General features: G+C 46.0%; 1 protein-coding gene across 2 annotated transcripts in view; it reads left to right on the forward strand.

Moving 5' to 3' along the window:
* Positions 1-20995, forward strand: part of LAMP3 (lysosome associated membrane protein 3) — a 47851-nt gene that overhangs the window by 19542 nt on the left and 7314 nt on the right. Inside the window, exons 4-6 of one of the 2 annotated variants that reach the window (XM_083177647.1) lie at positions 28-85; positions 2005-2172; positions 11192-11759. In XM_083177647.1, the coding sequence (XP_083033773.1) occupies positions 28-85; positions 2005-2172; positions 11192-11331 (366 nt within the window). In that variant the 3' untranslated portion in view covers positions 11332-11759. Of the gene's footprint in view, positions 1-27; positions 86-2004; positions 2173-11191; positions 11760-20995 lie in introns of those variants that run through there. The other variant, XM_083177649.1, reaches the window with a different exon arrangement.

The raw sequence follows: 20995 nt of genomic DNA on the forward strand, positions 1-20995 counted from the left end.
TCTTGTATTGCTTTCTATAATTTGCAGGAGAGTAAGGTCTACTACATCGATGAGGTTACAGTGAATTTTCATTTGGCATCTGCAGGTAGGATATCTTCTTATATAATCTAATCGACTGATGGTAAAAATAAGTCACAATGTTGTAGTGACAGTTGATCCTTTTGCTGAAACCTACAACCAGTACCAGAGATGCACTGGAGAGAGTGAGGGGTATAATACAGTATAGACTATGGGGGAGGAGAGGTGGGGAGAAAGTGTCAGGGTTGGCAGGAGGGAGAGGGGAGAGAAAGAGAGTGATGCGGTTACGTGGAGTTAGTAATAGGTAGGGGGATACGGTCATTAGGTCTACAACAACTAGGTCGACAAGCATTGAGTCGATACCACTAGGTTGACATGCAGCAAGGTCGACATGGGAATAGGTTGACACAAGCATTAGGTCGACATGGGCTAGGTCGACAGTCAAAAGGTCGACATGGGGTTTTTCACTGATTTTTGAGCCGACATGTACCAACAGGAGGTATTTCATGCCCTACCATCCACTAGGGCATGGTGGGAGAATAAAACAGTGTGCCGAGCGTAGCAAAGGGGATGCGGTGCACTTCAAACTGAGTCCATGTTGACCGTGTCAACTATCGGGTCAAAAAACAGTGAAAAACCCCATGTCGACCTAATGCTTGTGTCGACCTAGACCCATGTCGACCTAATGGTGTCGACCCAAGGCTTGTCAACCTAGTTGTTGTAGACCAAACGATCCACACCCTAGGCAGGGTAGGTAGGCAGAGCCTCACCTGCCATACTCCAGTATACTTTACTCCAGAGTTTTGACTATAAAAATGATTAGAATAACTCAAAGAAGATATTTCTAACTCCCCTCCTATAGGGTAACAAACTCTTTACTCCTGCACATTTATATAATGCCCACATGAACCAGAGGTGTGTGTGTATACCTCCCAACTGTCCCGCTTACCGCGGGAACGTCCCTTCGTCCCGCCCGGGGCCGCCATTGTCCCGCGGTGGGGGGGGGGGGGGGGGACAGTTGGGAGTCCCCCCAGCCTGCCAAGAATGCGTCTATTCAGCGCCGACGAGCGGCGGAAAACAGGGGTGAGATGCCACGCCCCCTTTTCGCGAGGCCACGCCCCCTTTTCGGGAGCGATAGTCCCAACTGCAGAAGTTGGGAGGTATGGTGTGTGTGTGTAAATCTGGCTCTGATACTAGCCAGTGCCCCCTCAGCTACTGACACCATTGCACGTCACTGGAGTTATGCTAAGTACACACCAGAATGATCATGATCATGAGCAGAATGTGAGACAATCATACGATGGTTGCACAATCTGTTGGAGCTCACGATCTGCATACAGTCGGATCACAATCTTACCCAGTTGAAGGGGTCGTTTTCAAATCCTGACTGCCGCAGGTAGGATCTGCAAAACAACCAAATGACCAGCGGGGAAGCGCATTGGATCGGAATAGGATCTAAAACATGTCCAATTCACATACAATTGGTCGAGATTGTATCGAAATTGGGGGAAATGAGGCCAAATCTTTCTGCATTAGATGAAGAGAAATTGTTGGTATTAGAGGAGAGAGATGTAGAATAAAAAATAAAGCGATAAAAACAAAGCACGTAAACACCAGGCCCTCCACATTATATCCCTGCATAATACTTGCTCATGTACCAGCTTGTGCAGTGTTCCTCCATCCCCTATCAGTGCAATGGAAGCTGCAGACTCCTGAGGAGATGCCCCAGGCTCCCACTGTGCATGTTGGAGAAGGGACAGCCCTTACTGGATTATTATATAGATCGTATCAGAAATGATATATCTATAAAATAACTGCAGGATTGCTATGACAGGCAATGATTGAAGTCCTCTAATAACAATAAATCCATTTTATTATGTTTTCATCTGGATGAGTTTATCGTTGTTGTTTCTAACATTCTGCATATTTCACCAGCCCACAGTTTGCTATCCTAGATTAACTGTGTCCACTGTCTATTGCTTTCAGGACATTGGAATGGCACTGCTACCAAGCTGAGGCTGCTAACTACAGATGTTGGCTATTGTGTGACGTGTAAAAGCACACCAACAATAAAGCTGGGAAACAACACACAGCTCATAATGTCTAGTGTGCAACTTCAGGCTTTTGACATAAAAAATGGGAAATTTGGCAAAGGTAAGCGCACAGTTAATGCAATGGGTCTGATCAGATGTGGACAGAGGTGCCCCCTGCATCACAAAGTACTGATCATCTGCATGTGAGCGAATGTGTGCTGCAACACAGGATGCAGTCCGGCAGTCAGTGATTGACAGTGTAATGTAGTTTGGGCAGGGAGGGTCAGTGACAGCCTCTGTTTCTCCAAATGAAGGAGTGTTGCTGCCATTTAGGGGGAGGGAAGGGGCCAGTGATCTCCCATCTGGCTTCTGCGGTCAGCGGCTTGCTTGGCACCACAAGTGGATTCCCGTTCAGTGATTCAGTGCTGCAGTCTATGGATCACTACTGCAGCAGGAGGCATCTACTAGACGCCTCCTGCTGCATTACTATACAGCGCTATCACTGCTGCTTCCAGGGATGCAGAAGAGGTGGCACCTCCAATCACATCTGCACCAGGCCCAACGTAAATGCCGAAAATATATTATCAATACAATAAGAGCCGCCAGTTTTTACATAGAAAATTTATGGGGAAGAATTCAGTTGCAGGTGATAACCCGTATTCACGTGAAAAGTTTTGCTTGCAGGTATAGTTAACGCACAATAATTATCTATAGAGTTTAACAAAATTGTTTTTCCAATCACCTCTTGAGCAGGACCAGAGTTGGGAAAATCCATATTTTAAGGTAAAAATGTTGAGATATTAGTCCTGATTCAGACCAAATTTGCAGATGACTGAGTAGCCGCTGCCCAGAAATCCACCCTGTGCAAATATACGCATTACTACAAGGGGCATTTTCTACGTAAAATAGATTGCTCAGCACACAGCGCTGACACATTGCTGTTTGTTGAGCGATCTAGCATCCCTCAGAACGCTCAGATAATCTCCCTGTGTGTAGGCCCCAATAGTCTGACCCTTCCACAACTCTGACAGATACTGTACACTCTGATCGAGGCCAGCGCTAATGTCACACACCCTCCCTTAAAATATGAAATGGGTTAATGTGGAACAAGTATAATGAGATGTTGTTCTGTATGAATGGGACAGATATAAGGAGGTGCTGTATGAACGGAACTGGCATATGGAGGTGCTGTATGAAGGGGACAGGTATATGGGGGTGCTGTATGAATGGCACATGTATATGGGGGTGCTGAATGAATGGGACAGGTACAGTATATGTGGATGCTGTATGGATGGTATATAGGGATGCTGTATGGATGGGATATGTATATCTGGGTGCTGTATGAATAGGATAGGTATATAGGGGTACTGTATGGATGGACAGGTACAGAATATGGGGGTTATTTTTGAATGGGAACATTATATATGGGTTCTGCATGAATGGGACAGGTATATGGGGGTGCTGTATGGATGGGATAGGTATATGGGGATGCTGTATGGATGGGATAGGTATATGGGGGCGCTGTATGGATGGGATAGGTATATGGGGATGCTGTATGAATGGGATAGTTATATAGGGGTCCTGTATGAATAGGGCAGGTATATGGGGGTACTGTATGAATAGGATAGTTACAGAATATGGGGTTTCTGTTTGAATGGGACAGGTACAGTATATGTGGGTGCTGTATGGATGGGATAGGCATAAAGGGGTGCTGTATGTTTGGGACAGGTATAAGGGGGCAGGTATAAGGGGGTGATGTATGAAAGGGACAGGCATATAAGGGTGCTGTATGAATGGGATAGGTACAGTATATGGGGGTAATGTATGATTGGGACAGGGTGTGTTTTTATTTTTTATCTTTATAAGTGGTTTAAAATGAATTAACCTGAAGACATATGCACCCCTAATTTAAATAGGGTGTTTATTTTGCAGAACACACTTGCTTTCTATAGTTTGTTGATAAAAATTGTTATAACAGCCAATTGACACAATTTAAGAACCACAAACACCCTTTAGTATAGTTACTAATAGACTTCTATACTGTCATCCAATCTCTTTTTTTGGGTGGGGGGGGGGGGGGGGGGGGGGGGGGGGCGGACAGGCAGAATTTCCTATTTTGCCCTGCTTTTATTTTATATGCTTAACACACATAAAAACAGTAAGAATTATTGGGTTGGGTGAAACACTTCTCTAATTGGATTCAGTGTTGGACTGGCCCACAGGGGAGTAGGGAAAGTCCCCAGTGGGCCCCACTGTCTGGGGGCCTAATTCTTCCTCTAGGGATCAGACTATGCACCTGAATTGCACACTATATATGATACCTTATATTATTCTGTTACATTATTGTGCATGCACTAGCATTATTTACTATAATTTACCATACTTACGCTCTAATGGTTAGCCAAACCTCTGAAAAAGCTGGCCACACCTCCTCTGAAGACTAGACACACCCCTACACATGGGCCCCAATCACTGCATTCCTCGGTGGTCCCTTCACACCTCAGTCCGACACTGACTGGATTGTACGAAAAAATTAATTGCCCATACAGGCTGATAAGTTAGCACTCATGAAAATTATGGTAGTCATGGATGTTTATGTCATAATCATAACTGACAAGTGACATATAACCTGCAACACAGGAGCATGGTCACAGGGATGTTACCAGTAAACCACACTCCCTCCCCTAAAACACAATCTGCGGGATGCGCTCACCTTGGCGGGTGTCTGTGCCACCTGCCCTCTTCTCCATCACAATCAGCACAAAGTTTCATGTCCCAATTGTGATATTGGGAAAGAAAAGCTCTCATATTTGGCGAGATTCAACAAAGTGTGAATCAGAATAACCCCCTAAGTGTCAAAGGCTTTTATTAACAATTACTTGCAAAGTGTCAATATTTGCAGTGTTGACCCCTCTTTTTTCATGACCTCTGCAATTTGCGCTGGCATGCTGTCAATCAACTTCTGGGCCACATACTGACTGATGGCCGCCCATTGTTTCCTAATCAATGCTTCGAGTTTGTCAGAATTTATGGGTTTTTGTTTGTCCACCTGCCTCTTGAGGATTGACCACTATGGGTATAAGGTCTGGGGATTTTCCTGGCCGTAGATCCAAAATCCATGTCAGCTGAGATGATGGCAGCTGGTCCTTTTGTGGCAGGACTGAAATGCAGTAGAAATGTTTTTTTTTTTTTTGGAATTAAGGAGGTAATTCATTAAAACTCGGATGTCTCCGATGGTAGAGGTCCTGTGCATGTGAAAGTAACAGGGCAGCCGAGAGGAGTGCCAGACCCTGGTAACATTTTGGGCGTGTCGCCTAAGTGTGGGCACCTCCTGCACTTAAGCCACGCCCCCAAAATGTTTAGCGGAGGGTGAAAGAAAACTCTAAAAACTGTAATCTCAGCAGCAGCACACACCTACATCATGTGCTGTGCTGACAGCAAGCTCAGCATGAGCTCTCACGCTGTCAGTGAGACACTCATGCTGAGCCTGCCATCAGCACAGCACATGCTGTAGAAGTGTGTGCTGCTGTTGCTACCTGGGAGGGATGGAGGGGGAAAGGTCGGACCAGCAAGCCTGGGCCTGGGTAATTAGTACCCCCCCCCCCTCTCAGCTGCCCTGCCCAGTAATGAACGCCTTTGGCGAGTTACTCACTCCCCGGGCCATTCTTTGCATGGGGAGGGCCAGGGGAGGACGGGGGCCAGAAACGGGGTTTTCCCATGGGAACGCCCAGCGTTTTATAGGCTTCCCCATGAAAATGCTGGGCCTTCCCATGGGAAGGCAGGTGGGCTGATACCTGCCGGGGGCGGGCGTCTGCATTGCCCAGCGGGAGATATGGCCACAAGGACCCGATCGCACAGGCCACACCCCCACGCCTGATGATCCATTAAGCACAGATCGCTTCATGTGTAGACACCCCAGCGATGGTGATGCATGTTCTTTCGTGGCACCATCACCGGGTTAGATCTATACTGTATGCAGTATAAATCTAGTCATTGCCAGTGTTCTCTCACCAGAGAACACATTCTGTGCCAGATAGCTCAGCACACAACGCTGGTGCATCGCTGTGTGATGAGTGATCTGTGCTAAGCTGTATAGGCCCCCACACACTAGAACGATTTTTTGGCCGATTGTCCGATTTCCAGCCGATTTTTACAGATAATCGGCAATAATCGATTATCAGTAAAAATCGGCCGATATATCGGACTATCGGTCGGAAATCGGCCAAAAATGTGTTCTAGTGTGTGGGGGCCTTAGATTTCAGCATGAACATGCCCCACCAAAATCTAAATCTCTCTGCACATCTGTCCCACCTACAGTGCAACTTGGTTTCGCCTAGTTCCTTGCTTTTTTGCTTTACTAAAAGAAATGAAACCGACCCAGTGTGTTTTGTCAGTTGCGTAATAACTTTCTCATGTCAGTTCTAGTCACTCACCCACATGCATTTTATGGTAAGTCTCTTATCATTTAACGCTTCCTGGGATTGGAATGGAAAATTACTACGATAAGTATAAACAGATATGCTGTTAAGGCTTATTTACTAATATTATATCTGTGCCTCATTAGTCAGCAATTACATTTCATCTACTTATTACAATAATAAATGTCTGGTTAGTTGCTGTAGTCTACTGTACATTTTGAGTAGATGTGCTATACCCTTAAGGCCCCCGGCCCCCGGCCCCCATACACTAGTGATATATGGTCCGATTTGACCCGATTCCAATGGCCAAAGCTCATGTTTTGACATCCCATCCGACCCGACGCGTGGTCCCCTGTGCATCGTGTCGGAGTCGGGAGGTCAGACAGGGGAACACTGGAAGCCGGCAGGGGGGGAGTGGTGGGCGGGGGTGTAACAGAGGCGATGAGTGGACGCGGATGGGGCGAGCCGGATGGCGGTGGTCTCGGAGAGCAAGGCAGAAGAGCCGGGAGACTAGGTTAAAAAAAAAAAGGTACTTGTGTACTAGCACGGCGCCCATCGCATCGCAGACCATAAGGCATGCGATGGTATGCGATGCAACGCGATTGGCACCCGATGGTATACAATTTAAAATTGTATATGGCATACAATGCGATGCGATTTTAAATTGTATAAGCACCCTAATGGGGGCTTACAATGTTAAATGCACCCCCATTATGAACATGAACTCGAAGCGTGGCGAGCGCAGCGAGCCCGCGAGGGGCGGCGGTACGCGTCCTACGACCTTTTCATACCCCCACTAACTACGTCAGCGTGGAGTGGATTTTATATAGTGTGGAGAGCCACCGAGCCCGAAGCGTGGCGAGCCCCGTAAGGGGACGCGGAATACATGTAAAGTAATACGCGTGTAAAGCAATATAGGCCTCTGATCAGCCAATCAGGGGCCTCCAATTGATTTGTATGGGTATTTTTTTTTTCTGCAGCTCATCTCCCTGCTCCCCTGCCTGTCTCTATGACAACAGCAGTAGTCAGCGAAGGTTAGGTAGGTCAACAGTTAAAAGGGGTCACACATCCAAAAGGTCAACATGCATTAGGTCGACATGGTCAAAAGGTCAACACAAACAATAAGTCGACATGGGAAAAGGTCAACATGAGTTTCTCATGATTATTTTCCTTTAAACCAACTTTTTCATACTTTACCATCCCAGTGGGTATAGGGGGAGAATAAAATAGTGTCCCAAAGCTGGCGAGCACAGCAAATCATGTGAGGGGACGTGGTACACTTACAGCATCCATGTTGACCTATATTGACATAGACAGTAAAAAAGGGTAAAAACTCATGTCAACATTTTCCATGCTGACCTAATGCAACCTTTTTGATGTGTATACCTCTTGACTGTCGACCAATAGTGGTATCCACTGAACTGTGTGCTGTGCAGAGCAATGGTAAGAGTGCTCCCCAGAGGTGAAAGTATGGTAGTATGTTAGGTTTCGGGTGTGACCCCACAGCCGGGACTGCTGTTTAGGACAGCCACGGCAAAAACCCTACACTGCCTCTGTTGTACCCCCCAGGCTGGGTGACCGACTCCTGCAGATATTCTAGGCTTCGCCTGTAGCCGCCACGTTTGAATGGGCGAGTTACGCCCGCCCAAGCTCCGGTGCAGCCAGGAGTTATGGAAGGACAAGGAGCCGGGGACCCCCCCTAGGGTACGGCCAAGAGGAAAGCTGGCTAAGGGTCCTAACTAAAATTAACAAACGGCGACTTGCCGAACCCTGGCTAACGCAGCTAAGCGCCAGCGACCTGGTCGCCACAACCCGCGACACCAGTCGCCCAGGGAACAAAAAAGAATACAAAGCAATATACAGAAGCACAATAGAACTAGAGGGACTGGGGATCCCAGGTGGACTGGGAAGCAAAGGGGAGGAGAAAGATGGGAGCTAAACAGGTGCCCCAACGTAAAGGACCTGCCAAACCGGCAGACAGAAAAAAGGTATACAAGGCAATGAACAATAATGGAAAAAGAGCAAAAGGAAACTACCCCAAGTGGGGCAACTCACGACGCTCGGAGAGCCCTGAAGATGAGATGTCCACGAGGGTACCACTGGGAACAGCTGAGAAGCAGACCGGACAGGAGCTGGCAGATAGGACCAAACAGGAGCTATCACCGGACCAAACAGGAGCTATCACCGGCGAGGACTGCTGGGCTGGCTCCCTTGATAAGGAAGGCAGGAGCCAATAGAACTGGGGCCTGAGCCCCGCCTGCACTAATAATCCCCCTCGGACACCTGCGGTCCGTTTCTATTTCAGCCTATTAGAGGCTGTTCTGCCTTTCTGCCCGGCAGCGTCTGCCGTTGCTAAGCAATGGCGCTGCCGTGGGCAGGAAGTCCCCCCGGCGTCTAGCCGCGTCCCTGGTTGCTGGGAGACGCTGGGTTGGAGGACGGGCGTCACGTCCTGACGCCGCGTCCTCCGGCGTCCCTGGTTGCTTAGCAACCGGACGTCAGAGCCGGAAGGACAGGCGGCTGGACGGACACGCCGCTCTGTCCTTCCCGGAGCGCTCCTGTACCACTCGTCCTGCCCGTCCCACAGCTGCATTGAAAATTTAAAAATTAGTAACCACGGTATAACAGGCCTGGCTGAGAATGGCTGAGGTGGGGAAGCAGCGATGTTCTCGGCTGTGCCTGTCCTTTGTGCCCAGCTCCAGTGTGCTCTCTCTCAACAGCTGCGCCTCCCACATAAATGTGGCGAGCGGGGCAGCGTAATTAGTGTGTAACACACTTAAACATAGCACAGATACAGAAACACACACTTAAACATTGCACAGATACACACAGTACACTACACTGTAGCGCTCCTCACACAGCACAGATACAGAAACACACACTTAAACATTGCACAGATACACACAGTACACTACACTGTAGCGCTCCTCACACACTTACACATTGGACAGATACACACACATAACACACCACTCACAGTACAACACACAATCACATTCACTACAAAACACATCCAAAAACAGTACAACACATACCTCCCAACTTTGGCAGCTCAGCAGGCGGGACGATGCTGCTGCGCGCCGCAGGCGCACCGAAATTCCCGGGGGCGCGGCCTAATTTGGGGCGTGGTCTATACTCGCGGCTCCCCCGCGAGGCCACGCCCCCATTTTGCCGCTATGGGGCATGACCCAGAGGCTCTGTGAGCCTCTAGCCATGCCCCGAGCCCCCTGGCTGCGGGAATAGACGCTGTGCGCATGCGCACAGCGTTTATTCCCCGCTGCTTAGCAGCTGACAGGGGGGACTCCCAACAGCCCCCCCACACCGCGGGACACTGCCGCCCACGGGTGGGACAGCGGGACAGGCCCTGATAATCGGGACTGTCCCGCTAAAATCGGGACTGTTGGGAGGTATGACAACACACACTTCAACACAGCGCATCCTTGCCTAACAGAGGGAGAAAATGCTCTGCTCCTGGACTTCCCTGGTAATGTATGATTGACATACCCTGTGGTGACACGCCTTTCTTATCAATTACCTAGCTCCCCACAGGGGATGACAATCCTACATTACCAGGGAAGTCCAGGAACAGAGCATGTTCTCCCTCATGGAGAGGATCAGGTAGGCAAGTAAGACCAGGTGGTCCCTTTCACACTATAGGGAGGAGGCAGCGTCAGCTCAAAGGGCTGCCCCTCCTCCCCGTGACACGCCACCGCTCCGCCCGCCCGATGAGGTCAGCAACCCGGCTTATTGCTGGGTCACTGTGGGAGCTTCACCTTGCAAATACCGGGTCACTTCTGGGACGGACCCATGTCCAAATCCTGCCTGCGACACAGCATTTACAATGTGAAAAGGGTAGAATTAAGTGTGTGTGTGTGTGTGTTTTCTACCTTATCTCTTCCATATCTCTATGTGATTTTTTGACATTGGGTGGTAGATTAGGCCATTACATATGTTCCTCTGCACACCACAAATGTTTAGTTATGCTCCTGCTGACATGTGACGTGTGTTTCAGGCAATGTTTATTATATTAACATTAAGGGCTGGATTCAATTTGCAGGTGCTATGCAGTCACAGCAGCACACGTTGCACTTTCAGACTGCATGTAACAAGGATTTCTGTATAACCCTGAGGGAGGTTTAAACAGAAAACCACAGGAAGTGCCGTCATCGTAGGGATGGTCATCGACCATCGATGATTTGAAATAATCAATGGTTCATGGCCGATGTCGAATACTTTTGCCATCGATGGAGGGGAACCAGATAGTTGTTTTTTTCAAAGTGCCGGGACACGGAGCATAGCGCCGCCCGATCGATACTATCGATAGCCAGTTGCAGAATGGCCATCAATGGCAACCATCGATGGCAATGGCAACGATGGCCATCCCTACCTCATCGTGGGTGCAGAAACATGTTAACCCATAGCTCCGGGAACTTTTCCCAGAATCTATAAGTTAATACACGTTAGCGGCAAGTTTACTCTTCAAGAAAAATGTACTTGTATACCTTCCAGCATAAAAGCTTGAGACCCCTTTTCCCAAGTGGTAAATAACAGAGGCTGATTGAATCTGGCCTTAACTGTGTTTTCTAATTAGTTGGATGCACTTTGCTTTGAGGGACACAAATTTTCTTAAGTAATGTGTCAGGCGCTGAAATGCAATTGGCCAAAAAGATAGTCTCTGAGTATTAACATTTCCTGTGCAAATCTCTGCTGTGACTTTAATTGCAGAAACAGTCTGTTACCCAGACAGAAACAAAATATTAGTTCCAGTGGGTGTGGCCTTGGCGACTGTGGGGCTGATACTAATTATCCTTCTCGTGTTCCTGCTTACAAGAAGAAGGCGGATGTCAGGATACGAACAAATATGAGACTTTCGCGTTCACTATTCAAAGCCGACAACATCCATCTCACAATACCCTGTTGCTGTGGCCCATTCACGCCTGCAAGTGAAAGATGTGAATCATTTTACTTGCATTTTAAATATCACTTATGTAACATTTCATATCCTTGTTGTAATGCACATAGTTATACTGACTGGTATAGCTTTGGGTATGGGTCATAGGGTGAACAGAACTTAGGTTACCAGTCACAAACATTAGGTCGACATGGAAAAGGTTGACTTGAGTTTTTTATGTTCTTGTTGGAGACTACACCGTGATGCCCATTATACATATGCCACACCGTGATGCCCATTATACATATGCCACACACCGTGATGCCCATTATACATATGCCACACACCGTGATGCTCCATTATACATATGCCACACACCGTGATGCTCCATTATACATATGCCACACACCGTGATGCCCATTATACATATGCCACACACCGTGATGCCCATTATCCACATGCCACACACCGTGATGCCCATTATACATATGCCACACACCGTGATGTCCATTATACATATGCCACACACCGTGATGTCCATTATACATATGCCACACACCGCGATGCTCCATTATACATATGCCACACACCGCGATGCTCCATTATACATATGCCACACAACGTGATGTCCATTATACATATGCCACACACCGTGATGCTCCATTAATCATATGACACACGGTGGAGCCCATTATACATATGCCACACACAGAGATGCCCATTATACATATGCCAAACACAGTGATGCCCATTATACATATGCCACACACCGTGATGTCCATTATACATATGCCACACGGTGGAGCCCATTATACATATGACACACGGTGGAGCCCATTATACATATGCCACACACAGAGATGCCCATTATACATATGCCAAACAGTGATGCCCATTATACATATGCCACACGTGATGCCCATTATACATATGCCACACACCGTGATGCCCATTATACATATGCCACACAACATGATGCCCATTATACATATGCCACACAACGTGATGCCCATTATACATATGCCACACACCGTGATGCCCATTATACATATGCCACACACCGTGACGCCCATTATACATATGCCACACACCGTGACGTCCATTATACATATGCCACACAACGTGACGCCCATTATACATATGACACACAACGTGATGCTCCATTATACATATGCCACACACCGTGATTCTCCATTATACATATGCCACACACCGTGATTCTCCATTATACATATGCCGCACACCGTGATGCCCATTATACATATGCCGCACACCGTGATGCCCATTATACATATGCCGCACAATGTGATGCTCCATTATACATGTGCCACACAACGTGATGTCCATTATACATATGCCACACAACGTGATGTCCATTATACATATGCCGCACACCGTGATGCTCCATTATACATATGCCACACACCATGATGCTCCATTATACATATGACACACACCGTGATGCCCATTATACATATGCCACACACCGTGATGCTCCATTATACATATACCACACACCATGATGCTCCATTATACATATGACACACACCGTGATGCCCATTATACATATACCACACACCGTGATGCCCATTATACATATGCCAAACACTGTGATGCTCATTATACATATGCCACACACACCGTGATGCTCCATTATACATATGCCACACACAGTGATGCCCATTATACATATGACACACACCGTGATGCCCATTATACATATGCCACACACCGTGATGCTCCATTATACATATACCACACACCATGATGCTCCATTATACATATGACACACACCGTGATGCCCATTATACATATACCACACACCGTGATGCCCATTATACATATGCCAAACACTGTGATGCTCATTATACATATGCCACACACACCGTGATGCCCATTATACATATGCCTCACACCGTGATGCTCCATTATACATATGCCACACACAGTGATGCCCATTATACATATACCACACACCGTGATGCTCCATTATACATATACCACACACCGTGATGCCCATTATACATATGCCACACACAGTGATGCTCCATTATACATATACCACACACCGTGATGCTCCATTATACATATACCACACACCGTGATGCTCCATTATACATATACCACACACCGTGATGCCCATTATACATATGCTACACACCGTGATGCCCATTATACATATGCTACACACCGTGGTACCCATTACACATATACCACACACTTAGATGCCCATTATGTTCTCTCAGACTTTCTGAGTAATCATAGGTTTGCTCTAATGTCCGTTGGTGTGGCCATGTCTGATTGATGGTGCACAATCCACACATTTGTCTTGCGGATTGTGGGCATCCCAATAAGAAGCACATCAGCCTCAGCATTACTATACAGACACAGTAGTACCTGTTACATGATTCCCTTCCACTACCAGGGGCGGATTGGCCCACCGGGAAACCGGGCCATTTCCCGGTGGGCCGGCCCAAAACTCATTAAAAAGGGGCTGGCTGTGCTCTTCCCTGGGCTGGCTGGGCCGCGGGCAGCAGCCCCAGCACTTTGCCCAAATCCAAAATGTCCGCAGGAGGGCTGCTGCACATGCTCCTAGCTCCAGTTCCCAGTTAAGGAGAAGATATCCAGACTGGCTTGTTTTGGGGAGCGGAAACTGGGACATACTGCCAAGCTGGCACTGTTCCCTTATACAGTCCGACTCTGAATTAGCAGTCAAGCAGCTATTGGGCTCATGCTATGTTCAGTGTAAGGGCCTGATTCCGGTTCACTCAAAAAAGCTAATTATTTCTCTAATGGACAAAACCATGTCCACTGCAGGGGGGGGCAGATGTAACATGTGCAGAGAGAGTTAGATTTGGGTGAGTTATTTTGTTTCTGTGGAGGGTAAATACTGGCCGCTTTATTTTTACACTGCAATAGAGATATCAGTTTGAAGTATAAAACCCTAAAGGTGTCCATACACTAAAATGATTTTGCATGATTTGGGCCGATTCCGACCATTCGGGTAGATATATCGACTGAAAAGTGCCACTTTGTTTGTGTTTTCCATCCGACCCGATGCGCAGTCCCATGAGAGTCGGATAGGAGCCTCTAGGTTGGTCGGACCGCACCTGTGATATATAAGAATCAGATGGATAATGGAGTGCATTTTTGCACATGCGTTATACCGTATGTGATATATTGCAGAAAGTTTTGCTGGCGTTTCCAGTCCTTCTAGCCCCTAATCCAGCCCATGAGATATAGGGTATGGTACAATTGTATACCATAAGATATATCTCATGCAATTTATCTCGGCTTGATCAATTGCATGAGATAGATCTTATGCAAAAAAATTACACCAAATTGCATCCAATTTCAGCATCAGATATATCGTTGTAGTGTATGGGGGCCTTAACTCTCTCTGTACATGTTATATCTTCCCCCCTGCAGTGCACATGTTTTTTTTTTCCCATTACATTTGAAAGAGAATTTGCTTTTGCGAGTGAACTATAATCAGGTACTTGGTGCAGCTTTTTAATATCCACTGAAGGATCACTTGGTTAGCATGGACATTAGACACAGGGGTATATGTAAGAAGCAGGGGATAGTGCTTCCCCTGATGCATGACACCCGCAAAGCGGATACTTTATCGGAGCTTCTATATTTTAAATAGTGCGCCGGGATCTATTATCCGGCGATGTTGTGCTTCGTTCCTTATGCAGCCCAGTCACGGATCACCAGCTTTTTCTGATGCTGCGAGTCTACAGTATTCTAATGCTCCACCTGCTTGCTGGTCTTTGGCATCTTCAAATTAAAATAGCACATGCGCCAGGTATACAGTTTCCCATGCATTGCATGCGCTGTTTTAATTTGAAGACGCCAAAGACAAGCAAGCGACCCGGAACATTAGAAGGTTGGAGACCCAGCTCACATCCGTTATAGGAGGACACGTATCCCCAAAGGGGGAGGATAATGCACATTCATAACGGATGTCATCATTATAATACATGCTGACAATAACAAGACCCATTTACCACAATAATATGGCGAAGCGGTTCCTGTTGCTTAAGGAACGTTAAAATCATTATATAAATCTACCCCAGTGAGGCTTTGAGTTGCCAGTGGTGCAGCACGTTGGTTGCCTCGCTCTCTCCTGGGGCCTTATTCTGGTTCACTCTCAGAGTCAAAATCCTTCTAAAATGGATAACCATGTGCACTGCAGGTTGAACTGATAACATGTTCATAGAGAATTAGATTTGGGTGAGTTATTTTGTTTCTGTGCAGGGAAAATACTGACTGCTGTATTTCTCAACTCTGCAATATAGATCTCACTTTGAAGAAAAACCCCATTCAAATCTCATTCTCTCTGCACATGTTACATCTGCCCCCCCCCCCCCCCCTGCAGTGCACATGCTTTTGTCCATATGAGAAGGAATTTGCCTCTGAGGGCAGTATTCAATGACAAAAATTCGCCGTGTTTCATGGCGAGTTTGTGCTTTTCACGCCGTGGAGAGAGGTTTTTTTTCTCCAAAGGCGAGCCACCCTATTCAATGTGAAATATTCTCCGTCTTTCTAAGTTATTCTCGCCGCCTCTCTCCGTGTAGAAATTCTCCATCTTTTGATGGAGAGCAGGAATGTGAACTTTTAAACTAAAAGGGTGTTTTTTTTAATTTTGGTGTCCAAAAATCATGTTTTTTTTTCTGTGAAGGGCCATGTTATTTTTATTCACGTGCCTATAGCACATGAATATATATTTAATTTAAAAAAAAATATTTTTTTACATTTTTTTTTTTTTTTTTTTTTTTTTTTTACACAGTGCAGCCAGCAGGGGGCCGGAGCGCTCGAGCCGCTCATTAGATATTCATATATTCACTGCACCCGAAGCACGTTCGGGTACAGTGAATACTGGGTCCCCCGCTGGCTATAGGGGGGGCAGCCTGTGCTGCCTGGGTCCAGGGGAGCCCTGCTCCCCTCCCCATATCCCCTACAGCAGCCAAGAGAGACTTTAATCTCTCTTGGCTGCTACGTCCCCCGGCTCCCTGACAGCTCCCTGCCGCGGACGCTCATCCGCTGCAGGGGTTAAGACTCGCCGCGAGTGGCGGCGAGTCTTTAACACGTTGAATAGGGGGAGCAGGAGTGGCAGCGAGCCCTCCGGAACACGGAGAGTGCACGGCGAGCAAAAAAAAATGCTCGCCGTGCACGGAGAATATTTCCATTGAATACTGCCCTGAGAGTGAACCAGAATAAGGCCCCTGACCACTGCACGTGTAGATAGGTAAGAGTTGTGGATTCAACTCTTTGCAGCTGTGCATCTATATAGGATTACTTCTATGTATTTCTGTTTAAAAGCCATACTAACCTACAGTATCTGCGCTCCTGGCCATGAAGCGCCTATTTGGTACTGTTCTGTTGCGATTTGCCCCAATGTGATTATTTTAAGATTGTTAATTAAAAAAAAAACCATAGAAACATAGAATTTGACGGCAGATAAGAACCATTTGGCCCATCTACTCAGCCCACGTACAAGTTTTAAGTGGGTGTGGAAAAAGTTAACAAAAGAAAAGGTTGACATGAGTTTTTCATTTTTTTTTGTGTTAATGTCAACACCTGAGCACATTTATAGCCAAATAGTGTAACGCATACCATCGCATGTTTTGGGCCAGGGCCACTTTAATGTTTCCAGTCACAGTGACTATGAAAAAAAAATGCCAAAATATGGGAAAAATCATGAAAAAACCCATATTGACCCGTTGACCATTGATATGTCGACATTTTGCTTGCGACGACTATCAATGTCGACTATACATTAATTATATCATAATGTCGACAATGACATAAGGCCGACAAGTACATCGACAACACCGCCTGTCCGACATCGTCCTTTATCGACAACACCTACATTGACAACACTTTTGTCGATATAAAATACATCGACAAGAACTACATCGACACACATAATATATCGACAGTGTCTAGGTAGACAAAACAGACATCGACAGCGACTAGGTTTACACAACACATCGGCAGTGACTACATCGACAGAACATACATCGGCCGACTAGGCCGATGCCACACACATCTACAGTTCATAGGTCGACACAAAATATATCAAAATAACTACATCGACAGATTATACATCGACAATAACTAGGGCGAAGCTACCAACATCGACAATGACTAGTTCGACATAACCCATATAGACATTAACTACATCGACAACATACATCGACAACAACTTGGTCGACACTACCAACATCGACATGGATTAGGTCGACACAACATATCGACAGTGACTAGGTCTATAGAACATATATCGGCAGTGACTACATCGACATAACGTACATCGACAACAACCTGATCGACGCTGTCAACATGGACAGCGACTACGTCTACACATAGGCGTGCGCACATTGAGTGTTAAGGGTGCCCAGGCACCCCCTAATGCTGTGCCCCCAACCCAACACTTATTGCTGCTAGTAATACCAGCAATACCTTTTACCAAAGACTTTTGCTTTTTAGACCTGTATTCCATTAAAATAAGCGCCCATCAATCAATTATGTGTGTTTTGCATTATTAATTGCATTACACCATTGTCATATTACTACATATCTGTGTCATCCAGATATGATTTTGACCTTATTTGCATGTACTGTTACACAGAGTAATTAGAAGATTAAGGGGCAGATTTATTAAGCTTGGAGAAGAGATAAACTGGAGATAAAGTGGAGAAAAGGTAAAAGGAGATAAAGCACCAGCCAATCAACTCCCAACTGTCTTTTTCAAACACAGCTGATTGGCTGGTGCTTTATCTCCTTTTACCTTTTCTCCGCTTTATCTCCAGTTTATCTCTTCTCCAAGCTTAATAAATCTGCCCCTCAAACTGAAATAGGCAAGATATAATGGTGTGGCTGAGAGACGTTTTATATTGTAGTGAGTTCACGCCTGATTGGCGGTGTTAGACAGACCCAATGGCGGGGTTAGACATGACCAATAGGTGGTGCTAGGCACACCGCTTTGACAGTGCACCTCCTAATAAAAATGTGCGGCGCACGCCTATGCGTCTACATGTGTAAGGTCGACAACAAATAGGGTGATGTGCGTGAGTTAGTCATTCCCTCTAGATTCAGACGCCTTTATCCATACCCCTCCCCCTCCTCCTGGCCTGACCCTAATCTGCCCTGCACACTTAGCGATCGGGATGTTAGCGGTCGGTATTTTCCAGCACGGCATCCTGATCCTGTCAAAGTTCTGGTGCCGGTGTTGTTAAGGCATTCTGAAAGCTAGCATGCTTACCACGTCCCGTCCACATATGTGCCAGTTTCATTTTCAATTTTTGCAGTCACTATGGGCAACCAATATAGACCATTATTTCACTGCAAGTTCTTTGAGTTTCACAAGTTCCTCCATACACAATCTCATTAATATTAACAATACAAGGCTATTGGAAGTGCCCTGAGCTGGACTGTGTTATATTGTTACTGTTAACAAGACTTTTATTCAATATTTCTGTTTTTGCATTTGTACCGTTTTATCACTTTATACCAGTCTGGCCTATAGAGCATCTTTCAATGCTCTTCCTACTGTATGTTTGCTATAGGTTCTCATTTACAATTGAATGTATCATAAGTACTTACAGTATCTGTTTTATGTATTGGATTTATATAATTATTGCATCTTCTATCTCATTAAATGTGTTTATCTGACAGTGCTCCTAGTTTGCTCTCTTTTCTCTCTAGTTTTGCCTCATACTGTAAGTAAATAGTCTAATTGCACCGCGATCAGTACATTTATGCCTACAGTATATCATTTGGGCATGATTTAAACCTGACCGCTAAAATGAGAATTCACAGTGGACTGCAAGAATAAAACTGATGCCCAAAAAGAGAAAAAAAAAACCTTGAGAATTGTGAATGGATCGCTGATCGCTATCCATATGCAATTCCAGAATCATTGAACAGTTTAATGGTAACTCTGAGGCTTCCCCTAAACTGAGACAGGCTTCAAGTGGTCGTCGCTGATGGCACAGACCCTAGTCAAAAAACATGCATTATTCTGACACACCCAAAAAACAGCAGGTTTCCACCCTAAGTGTCGGCTTCCCCTCAGTCAAATTGTGAGGGGACTGTCTACGATCCATATGCATCTTCTGTCGCTACTCACCCACGCGCAATGTAAAGTCGTTCGATAATTACTCGATTTGCAAATTCTCTAATTAGCAGCCAGATCTGAATCAGGCGCTCTATCGGGACTTTCAGACATTTGTTAAAATGAATACATGTGCCAAGGGGTGATCTAATAAAAAAAAAATTGTTTGGGAAAATAAAAGGGGACTTTGGTAAGAACTTACCGTTTAGTCCAGTCCAGTGACACAGCTAACCTTGGGATGTAGGATGGTCCGCAGGAGCCAAGGCACCTATGCTGAAAGCTTTCCACTGGACGCAGGCTCTTCCCTTCTGCATCCCATCATGCTTCAGTTCAACTTAAAAAGCACACTAGGATACACAACTCAGTACAATGCCCGACATCACATATGCACAATCATATTACCATACCATGACACACATGAACGATATGACTTACTGAGCGTAAGGGAGGAATCGCTGTGGCACCGGACTGGATTCAGAGAAATGGGTTTGAACGGTAAGTTCTTACAAAAATACCCTTTTCTCTTTCGTCAAGTCTGGTGACACAGCTAACCTTGGGACGTTCACGAGCCGGTCCTTTGGGAGGGTATGCTCAGACCAGGTCCTTTGGGAGGTATGCTCAGACCACTAGTTCTCATCACTGCCCGTCCGAATGAAGCGCCCTCCGACGCAAACTCATGAAACCTGTAAAATCTGGTAAAGATGTGAACAAAGGACCAAGTGGCAGCCCTGCACAAATGCTCCGCTGTAGCCCCATGACGCACAGCCCAAGTCGAAGCAACTGTCCTGGTTGTATGTGAATTTATTTGAGAAGGAATAGGTCTACCTACCTTGGTGTAATCAAAGGCAAATACTGACCTTAGCCACCTGGCAATAGTCTGCTTAGAAGCAGGCCAACCTCTCTTATGCACATCATACAAAACCAACAACAGATCTGTTTTGCGGATGTTCTTTACCCTTTCCACGTAAATTCGCATGGTGCAAACTACATCCAACTTCCTTAATTTGTCCCTATTTTTTGCCCCTTCTTTAGGGGAAAACACCTGGGAGCACAATCTCCTGGTTTAAATGAAAGGAAGAAACCACTTTTGGCAAAAACGTAGGTACTGTTCAAAGCACAGCCCTATCTTCATGAAAAATTAAATGTGGAGATTTACAGGACATAGCTCCCAACTCCGAAACACGAAAAAACAAAAAAGTCAATTTCCAAGAAACATATTTTAGGTCAGCCGACCTTAACGGTTCAAAGGGAGGATTCTGAAATACTGACAGAACCAATGATAAATCCCAAGGTGCTACCGGCTGCCTATATGGAGGTTTTAACCTGGTAACACCCTGCAAGAAGTTTTGAACCTCAGGTAAAAAAAGCTATCCTTTTCTGGAAGAAAATGGACAAAGCAGAAAGCTGTACTTTTAGAGACTGTTCTATTTCCTGCAGGATGGTTTCTCAGATGGATTGGGAATACAATCTAGATACCTTGAACCTGACGCTCACACCACCTGATATAAATCTT

Source organism: Crinia signifera, chromosome 3, assembly GCF_055691185.1.
Source record: "Crinia signifera chromosome 3, ASM5569118v1, whole genome shotgun sequence".
Taxonomy (NCBI): Eukaryota; Metazoa; Chordata; class Amphibia; order Anura; family Myobatrachidae; genus Crinia; species Crinia signifera.